This window comes from Excalfactoria chinensis, chromosome 24 (assembly GCF_039878825.1).
Source record: "Excalfactoria chinensis isolate bCotChi1 chromosome 24, bCotChi1.hap2, whole genome shotgun sequence".
Classification (NCBI taxonomy): Eukaryota; Metazoa; Chordata; class Aves; order Galliformes; family Phasianidae; genus Excalfactoria; species Excalfactoria chinensis.
Genome location: NC_092848.1, coordinates 883,279 through 891,654, shown reverse-complemented (window position 1 = coordinate 891,654; position 8,376 = coordinate 883,279). Strand labels below are relative to the sequence as shown.

The following is an 8,376-nucleotide window of genomic DNA, read 5'->3' as shown; positions in this document are numbered from 1 at the left end:
TCACCGCCCCCTGCCCTGCAGTGGCACCAGGGCATGGAGCATCCTTCCATCCCCCATGCAGGGCTCTGCCTGGGTGTCCCAAAGGCCTCCAGTTCTGCCCAGGGCTCTCGGTGCTGCTCCTGTTCCTCTGCAGGGTGGTGCCCCCCCAGCCTGTCCCATAGCCCAGCTCACTGAGCTGTGCCCGCTGGCACCCAGTGAGTGCCCGTCTGTCCACAGCCCCCATCTGTTGGCCCTACAAATAGCCCAGTGGGGGGGGGGGGGGGGGCTGCAGCAGCACCCTACTGCCAGCTCGCATGGCACAGCACAGCTGGGGGGGGGACACACCAACATGGGACCATGGTGGTCCTTTAGCAGTGGGGTTGGGATGGGGTTGGGATGGGGGGTGGCTGGTGACAGACACCCACAGGACCTTTGTCACCTCTTGGGTCCATCATATTCACGGGGGGGGGGGGGGGCACATCCCATTGAGGACACGTCATGGGGCACACGGGGCTGAGCCCAGCGGGCGCACACGAGGTGACGCACATGTCCCTCAATGCCACCTCCTGCTGCTCACCCCTTGGCACCCTCCTGTCCCCTCGGTGCCAGTGACACGTCCCAAAATAGCCTCGGTGGGGCCATAAAAGAGGGGAGGGAGGACTCGGGGCAGCAGAAGCCACCGCTGGGAGCGCTGGGAGGATGTGGGGGCCGAGCACGGTGGTGCGGAGTGGGGGGCTGCTCTGCGGTGCCAGCCTGGGCTGCCGCGTACAGGAGGAGGATGTGGGGCGCCGAGAGTCCTTCAGTGCTGAGTGGTTGGACCTGGAGCTCAGCACACGGCCCGAGGAGGGGTGAGCGGCACCACCGGGGTTGTGGGGTCCCCATAAGGTGTGGGGAGTGAGGGAGATCTGATGATGGGGGGAGGTCTATGGGGGGTGTCCTGGCTTCCCCATGGGACTGGGAGGATCTTGGGGCTTCCTATGGGGGTCCGTATGGGGATGGAGGAGGCTGGGTGGATGTGTGATGTGTTGGGGGCTTTGCAGGGTGTCCCCATGGGGCACTGGGGGGTCTCGTGGAGCCGGGTGGTGTCTGTGTGGTTGGGGGTGGGGGTCTCGAAGCTTCCCATATGGTTGTGAAGGTCCTGGGGGTTGTTCTGGGGTGGGGGAGGTTCCAAGGGTCTTCGTGAAGGTGAATAGAGAACGGTGGGCTTCTGAAGTATCAATGGGGAACACGGGGATGGATATCAGTGGGTCCCCACGAGGTGGGACGGGACAGAAGGGTTTCCAAACGGTGCTCGAGGGTTTGGGAAGCCGTGGGGGTCCCCATGGGGCAGGGTGAGGCCGGGGTCCTTCGCAGCCCCCCCATGAGCTCCGTGTGCGCAGGTGGTGCCGGCGGGAGGTGGACCAGCAGCGCCGGGAGTCGCTGGAGCAGCGCGGGGAGACGCGGGTGCTGACGCAGCGCTCACCGTGGGGCGTGTTGCGGGTCGGCGTCCTGGGGCAGCCCCTGGCCCAGCATCTCCTCCCTTACGCCCGCAGCCTCCCGTTGCCCCTCTTCTCCCCTTCAGACCTGCGCGGTTCCAAGCCGGGGCTCAGGCGGACCCTCTCCCGTTCCCTCTCCCACGAAGCCCAGAGGGGCTGAAGGCGGTGGGTGGGGGGCTCGGAGCACGGGATGAGGTTGGGGGGCGGCGGCAAGAGGGTCCTGAACCTCATTGCTCACCGCAGCCCCCGGAGATGGGGGAGGAAGGTGGGGGGATGTGGAGGTGGGCGCCCACCCTGCAATGGGCAGCAGAGGCCGGTGGGGATGGGAAGCAGATGCGACGTGGAGTCCTTGGCAGAGAGAAGGGAACAAGGATGGGGTGATCTGAGCCCCCCCCCCCAGGGCTGGGGCTGGGAGACACAGCAGCGTTGTGTTGTTTTGTACAGATGTGAATTTCTTTGTATTGCAATAAAAGGTGCAGCCTGGCCCCGCGGCTCCGGCACTGCTGGTTTGAGTGAGGGATAACAGACCCCCCCCCCCAGACTTCTAGAGCCCGGATCAGCCTTAGAGCATTGGCCTGTCCATGGGGCTGTGCCCCCCTGTTTGTCCCTTCTGACCTGGGGATGGGGACAGCAACCCTGTGGGGAACTGGGGAAGCTGAGGCACAGCCCATAGCTGTCAGATGTGGGTTAGGTGAGTGGATTGGGAGGGGGGGGGGCAATCTCTCTTATATAACCATGTCCCCCCTCCCCCCTTACCAGCCCATGCCAGGGTTCTGGATGGCCCTTGTGCCAGCGCCCAGATTAGCTGTTCCCTCCCGGATGGATCCTGCTGTCCCTGGGCCACCGCCAGGCCCTGTGCCCATCCCCATCCCCACTCACTGCCTGTGGGGCTTCACCACCTTCACCCCTTCCCTCACCCGGCCCCACAAGCAGCACCGCCCCACACCCCAAGCTGCTGGCACAAGGAGTTCACAGGGAGCTGGAGGGGTTGGTGGGGCCAGATCCTGCCAGGGGCTGAGGTCCATCACACTCAGCTCGGCAGTGATGGACAGACCAGACCCCATCATTGTCCTTATCTCCCTTCCTTCTCCCAGTCCTCATTCCCATTCCTGTCCCCATCTCCATCCCCATCTCCATCCCCACCTCCCCCAGCCCCATCCCAACCCTATGCCACACACAGGGGGGTCAGAGCAGCCCCGTTGTGATGGTCACACTCCCACTTTGATTCTGGGACCCCCCCAAAGACGGCACAGCCCTGTAGGCTGCAGCACCCACATGGTTGTGGGGGGGGGGTGTTGGGTGGGCACAGCAGGGCCGGCTCCGGCCGCGGGCGCTGACACTAACCTGGTTATCCACGATGGACGGCTGCAATCAGCGCCGAGCAGCCGCTGCCATAACTCACCTTCCCCCCCCTTCCCCGTTGGTTATCGGGGCTATAAATGGGACGCAGCATTGGCACAGCTCAGCCCCCACCATGAGCAGCCTGGATGCCATCCGGGAGGGCTACGCACGTTTCGACCCCCGTGCCTACCTGCAGAACAACTACGTGCCCCCCCGCGCCGACTTCACCTCCGAGGAGTTCGTGGTGCCCTGGAAGCTGAGATGTTTGGCCGAGACCTTTGCCAGCGGTGGGGAAACTGAGGCACGGGATGGGGGGGGGGGGGGCACAGAGCATCCTACCCCCATCCCATGACTCTCAATGGGACCCCCCTTCACCTTCACCCCTCCAGGTGAGATCTGTGGGCGCACGCTCATCGATGTGGGTTCGGGTCCCACCATCTACCAGCTGCTGAGCGCCTGCGAGCACTTCGAGGAGGTCGTGGCCACTGATTACTTGGAGGTGAACCGGGAGGAGCTGCGGCGTTGGGTGCGGGGGGAGCCCGGAGCCTTCGATTGGAGCCCCTTCATCCGGCACGTCTGCAAGATCGAGGGGCGCGGGTAGGGTGACAAGGGGGGGATTGTGGGGTGGGGGCTCCTGTGGAATGTTGGCCCTAAATCCCCATAGAACAGCAGCCCCGTGACCCCATGGAGCTTCATGCCTTGTCCCTGCAGATCCCTTTGGGTTCTGTGGGTCGTGGTGCCACAGCCCGTAGTGCTGATCCCATGAGATTCCTTTGGGATCCCCAGGTCCCTGTAGGATCCCATTGCCACATCCCTGCATCTGCCGTGCTGATCTGCAGCCCCACATCTCCCTTCACTCCAGGCTGACTCCTTTGGGATTCCACCTCCACATCCCTGCAGATGCTGATCCCTGCAGGATCTCATCCCCATAACCCTGCTGCCAATCGCTATAGGATCCCACCACTGCGTCCCCCCAGGGTCCCATCCCCACAGACACTGTGCTGATCCCCGTAGGATCCTTATATCTCTGCAGATATCGGGCTGATCGCTATGGGATCGTGTCCCCTCATCCCCTTGGCCGCTCCCTGCAGGACCCCAGCCCCATACCCCTATTGATGCCAGGCTGCTCCCTGCAGGACCCCAGCCCCACAGACCCCCCACATCTCCCCTCCTCTCCATCCCAACGCCACCCGCTGCCCGCAGGGAGCCCTGGCAGGAGAAGGAGCGGCGGTTGCGGGGCCGCCTGCGGCGCATCCTCCCCATCGACGTGCACCGTGCGGACCCTCTCGGTGCTCCGCTGCGCCCTCCGGCCGACGCTTTGCTCTCCACCTTCTGCCTGGAAGCCGTCAGTCCCGACCGCGCATCCTTCGGCCGAGCGCTGCTCAACGTGAGCTCAATGCTGCGCCCGGGGGGTCACGTTGTGCTGCTGGGGGCTCTGGGGGAGTCCTTCTACCTGGCCGGAGCTGCGCGGCTGCCCGTGGTGCCGCTGGCTGAGGCTGATGTCCGCGGGGCTCTGAGCGATGCCGGCTTCACCCTGTGTGATTTCCGTTCCTACTCCATGCCCCCCGCGCTGCGAACCGGCGTGGATGATGTCGATGGGGTTTTCTTTGTCCATGCACAGAAAGCGTTGGAAGGCTGAGCACCCCCCCCTCCCTGCCTCCCACCCCCCAGAAAGGCAGACGCTGTGCTCCCAAATCCTGCCATCCCATCCCTATTGCATCCCCGAATAAAGCCTGAGCTGAGCACTGCAAGGTGTTGGGGAGGCATAAGGGCATAGGGGCACATTGGGGGGCAAAACGGGGATGAGGGAACTGGGGGTCACTGCATCAAGAGGGGGGAGTGCGGACTGAAATAGGGGGTAGGGGCTGCAGGGTGGGGAGATGGGGGCAGAGCTGGGCTGGGTTTGCAGCGCCCACGGAGCAGCAGAGGGGGGTGCAGAGCAGGACGGGGGGGCACAGAGCACAGGTTGAATTCCAGCTTTATTCACAGCACAGGGCACAGCCTGCTGGGGGGGGCTGCACCCTGCTGGGTTGGGGGGTGCAGCTCCAAGGGCTGCACGGGGGTCACCCCCCCCCACCCCACCCCAAGGCACCGCTCTGACCCCACACATTGCACTGTCCCCTCTCCACTGAAGCCACCCAGCAGCGAGCAGGGCTGGGTAAGGCAGCACTCCTCCCTTATCCCCCCCTTGTTCCCCAGGCACCGGTGGGCACAGGCACCATCACCCCCCCCCCCCCAGGGGGCCCACCCCCTTGTGCTCGGCCTCCCCCAGCCACCCACGCCCCCCCCCCCCTGCAGCAGTGCAGCCCCAGCAGCCATTGCCACCTCGCGGCTGCCTGGATCCACAGCAGGAAAAACAGGCTCAGCATCAGCAGCCAGGGGGGGTCCAATGCCCCCCCCCCCCCCTCCCCAATTTCTCCCATAGAGAGGCGCTCCCGGCCCCCATACAAGACAGAGTGATAGGAAGGAAAGCACAACTCAGAAGGCAGGAGGAAAAGGGGATCTGTGGGCAGGGGGTATGGGGGGGGAGAGAAGGGGGGAGGAATTTGTTTGGCACGTTGGGGCAGGGCCCTGGGGGGGGGCATGCAGTGCTTCATCCCCCCCCCCCCGCTGCTCTAGTCCACTTTGGAGAGGTCCGAGTTGGCCTTCAGGAGGTAGAGGCTGTCATCCACCAGGAAGCTGTGGGGAGGGAGGGGAGATCGGGCTGGGGGGGGGTGCGGGTTGGTTCATTGGGGTCAGGAGATGGGGGCACGAGGGGGACCCAAAAGCTACTGGAGCCCAATGAGACCTCAGAGCACTCCCAGCACCCAGGAGAAGGGCTCTGAACACCCCCATTTCAAGAGGGGGAACGCAGCACCCCAAGTGCAAAAGGAGGGGTCCCCCAAGCACCTCGATTTCAAGAGCTGGGCACTGAGTACCCCATAGTGAAGGAAAAAGGGCCCCCCCATTTCAAGCATGGCCCTCACCTGTAAAAGAGGATGTTGAGGGGCACGGTGCTGATGTGCCAGAGGGCATGGGCGTCCAGCACCCAGAAGAGGGGGGGGAAGTCGAGGAGCTCGAGCAGAGCCCCTGCCTGCAGCAGCAGCACCACCACTGCACACTTCCAGACGTGGGGCAGGCGGGGACGGTTCCTCAGGCACCACCACAACCACCACAGCAGGTTGAGGAGCCCTAAAGGGGGAAAAGAAGGGGGAGGTGGGATGGGAGCACGATGGCGCACACCCACTGCGCCCCCATAGTCCTCACTCTCACCCTATTGTGTCCCCTTGGCCCCTACCCTGATCCCACATTGTCCCCACATCCCCCCACCCCAGCTCTCACCAATGGCCACGTTTGCAGCCATGTTGTAGCCGTAATCAAAGCGGACGAGCGTCAGGTAGGAGATGTGGCAGGCGAGGAAGAGGAGGAGGAAGGCTCTGAAGATGCCAATTAAGGCCGGCCGCCGCAGCCCCATCGTCCTACAGACAACAGGACAGCAGTGATACAACCCCAACCCACGGCACAGCGCTGTCCCCATGCTGGGATGGCGCTCACCTGACCCAGCACAGATACACGGAGTGCAGGACGACGGCTGAGGCGCAGAAATAGTCGAGTTTCTGCAGGGCGGGAGGGAAGCTCAGAAGGCAGAGATGTGCCCAGAGCCCCCCATAAAGGTGGGGATGGGGACCCTCACCTCTGTCAGCGCCGTGTCCCGCGTGTGGAAGACGGTGGACCAGAACCAGGCATTGACTGAGACCTGTGGAGAGCACAGAGCTGCAGGCAGGGGACGGATGTGCTCATCGCAGTGGTGGCTCCTGCATGGCCTTAATGCTCTGATGGGGAGGGGAGGGACTTACCCAGGCAAAGGCGACGCAGGTGGGATACATGGGGGAGGTGGGGGGCACGGCAGCTTTGTAACGCAGCAGCATCAGGAAGCTGGCCAGGCCATTGAGGAGGGAGGCGAAGGCAGAGGCTGGTTCCTGGACAAAGAGGAACCTGGAGAAGGGCCACTGCGAGGGGACGAGGGGGGTCAGTGGGATGGAGGGGACACAGGGAACCCCAAACTGACCCCCCAAACCGACCCCATAAACCGACCCCCCCCCAATACTCACCTTGCCATGGAACTGTGGCACTCGGCGGCCGCCCTGCACATAGAGCCGCACTGTGAGCCACATGCACTCGTACTTGCAGTCATCGTGGCACGTCCAGCCTGGGGATGGAGAGCAGGAGGGTCAGCGGGGTGGGGGCTCAGAGTGTCCCCCCTCCCTGCACCCCCCTCCGGTCCCACTCAGGACACCCATTTGCTATGGCTCCAGGATGGCTCTAAGTCCCCCAGTACATCCCAGTACCCCCAGTATGGCTTGGTGCCTCCCAGCACAGCCCTGCATGGACCAGTAACCTCCCAGCCAGGAAGGCCCAGCGCCTCCCTGCCCATCCCAGTGCTCCCAGTACAGCTCCTATCTGGGACCAGTGCCTCCCCCCAGTCCATTGGCACCACAGCCCAGTGCTCCCCAATGGAGAACGAGCACAGCCCGCTGATCTCTCAGCCCAGACCCACTGCGGCCCGGAGCTGCCCAGTATATCCCAGTACTGCCCAGTATATCCCAGTACTGCCCAGTATATCCCAGAGCTGCCCAGTATATCCCAGTACTGCCCAGTATATCCCAGTGCTACCCAGTACATCCCAGTGCTGCCCAGTATATCCCAGTGCTGCTCAGTATATCCCAGTACTGCCCAGTATATCCCAGAGCTGCCCAGTATAACCCAGAGCTGCCCAGTATATCCCAGTACTGCCCAGTATATCCCAGTGCTGCTCAGTATATCCCAGTACTGCCCAGTATATCCCAGAGCTGCCCAGTATATCCCAGTGCTGCTCAGTATATCCCAGTACTGCCCAGTATATCCCAGAGCTGCCCAGTATAACCCAGAGCTGCCCAGTACATCCCAGCGCTCCCAGTTCAGCCCCGCCTCCACGTGCGGAGGCGGAGCCTGCGCGAGAAGTGGGCGTGGCCTAGTGGGAAGTGGGCGGAGCCTCCAGGCCTCGCAGCCAATGGGCGTGCAGCGGGGCGGTACCTGTCAGGCCCATGTAAAGCGGCTGCCGGGCCCGGAAGTGCCGCAGCGCCGCCCCCGAGCAGTTCCGCCGCTCGCAGCGGCCCAGGCACTCCCGGTACAGCGGCTCCCGGTCGCCCTGAGAGCCCCGGGCCGGACCCGGCGCCGCCGCCGCTCCCAGCAATAGGAGCAGAGCGGCCCGAGCCGCCCCGCCGCCCGCCATCGCCGCCCGGCGCGGCTTCCGGCCCGCCCCGGAAGTGGAGGCGGCGCAAAGCACCACGGGAGGTAGCGCCCCCCGCAGGCCGCGGAGCATGACGGGATGGCGGCGGGACCGGAGGATCACGGGAAATCCCCCCCGCCCGCTGCGGCGCGCCCCGCAAAGGCTCACGGGATGGCGGGTCGGGGCGCCTCGAACGGCCCAGGCCCGGTGTGGGCGGCCATGCGGACAGGCCGTGCCCGGTGTCACCCCGCACCGAACGGGGCTCCGCTCCTCCCGGCCGTACCGGTGTCCGCAGTGCTGCCGCCACGTCGGACCGACCCCCGGCTGGCTCCG

The 8,376-nt window shown here is 64.7% G+C and overlaps 3 protein-coding genes across 3 annotated transcripts; 2 read left to right on the top strand and 1 right to left on the bottom strand.

Moving 5' to 3' along the window:
• Nucleotides 1-673: 673 nt before the first annotated feature.
• On the top strand, nt 674-1,939 carry TCAP (titin-cap). Its single transcript, XM_072356730.1, has 2 exons — nt 674-827; nt 1,359-1,939. Exons 1-2 carry the CDS (start codon nt 679-681, stop codon nt 1,612-1,614), a joined length of 405 nt encoding a protein of 134 aa, XP_072212831.1. The 5' UTR covers nt 674-678; the 3' UTR covers nt 1,615-1,939.
• Nucleotides 1,940-2,771: 832 nt separating this feature from the next.
• On the top strand, nt 2,772-4,544 carry PNMT (phenylethanolamine N-methyltransferase). Its single transcript, XM_072356686.1, has 3 exons — nt 2,772-3,082; nt 3,185-3,392; nt 3,999-4,544. Exons 1-3 carry the CDS (start codon nt 2,812-2,814, stop codon nt 4,432-4,434), a joined length of 915 nt encoding a protein of 304 aa, XP_072212787.1. The 5' UTR covers nt 2,772-2,811; the 3' UTR covers nt 4,435-4,544.
• Nucleotides 4,545-4,648: 104 nt separating this feature from the next.
• Nucleotides 4,649-8,093, bottom strand: PGAP3 (post-GPI attachment to proteins phospholipase 3). Its single transcript, XM_072356606.1, has 8 exons — nt 7,848-8,093; nt 6,887-6,984; nt 6,632-6,784; nt 6,469-6,531; nt 6,330-6,391; nt 6,117-6,253; nt 5,762-5,966; nt 4,649-5,474 (listed from the first exon to the last, which is right to left on the bottom strand). Exons 1-8 carry the CDS (start codon nt 8,044-8,046, stop codon nt 5,411-5,413), a joined length of 981 nt encoding a protein of 326 aa, XP_072212707.1. The 5' UTR covers nt 8,047-8,093; the 3' UTR covers nt 4,649-5,410.
• Between the last annotated feature and the right edge of the window lie 283 nt (nt 8,094-8,376).

What these genes read in the sequence shown, in the direction of transcription:
- TCAP (XM_072356730.1), top strand. Translation starts at nt 679, where the DNA reads ATGTGGGGGCCGAGCACGGTGGTGCGGAGTGGGGGGCTGCTCTGCGGT. An exon ending in AGCACACGGCCCGAGGAGGG is followed by an intron (nt 828 to 1,358) that starts GTGAGCGGCACC and finishes CCGTGTGCGCAG; the next exon opens with GTGGTGCCGGCGGGAGGTGG.
- PNMT (XM_072356686.1), top strand. Translation starts at nt 2,812, where the DNA reads ATGGACGGCTGCAATCAGCGCCGAGCAGCCGCTGCCATAACTCACCTT. An exon ending in GGCCGAGACCTTTGCCAGCG is followed by an intron (nt 3,083 to 3,184) that starts GTGGGGAAACTG and finishes TCACCCCTCCAG; the next exon opens with GTGAGATCTGTGGGCGCACG. An exon ending in TGCAAGATCGAGGGGCGCGG is followed by an intron (nt 3,393 to 3,998) that starts GTAGGGTGACAA and finishes CGCTGCCCGCAG; the next exon opens with GGAGCCCTGGCAGGAGAAGG.
- PGAP3 (XM_072356606.1), bottom strand. Translation starts at nt 8,046, where the DNA reads ATGGCGGGCGGCGGGGCGGCTCGGGCCGCTCTGCTCCTATTGCTGGGA. An exon ending in TGCCACAGTTCCATGGCAAG is followed by an intron (nt 6,785 to 6,886) that starts GTGAGTATTGGG and finishes GTCCCCTCGCAG; the next exon opens with TGGCCCTTCTCCAGGTTCCT. An exon ending in CTCAACATCCTCTTTTACAG is followed by an intron (nt 5,475 to 5,761) that starts GTGAGGGCCATG and finishes CCCTCCCCACAG; the next exon opens with CTTCCTGGTGGATGACAGCC.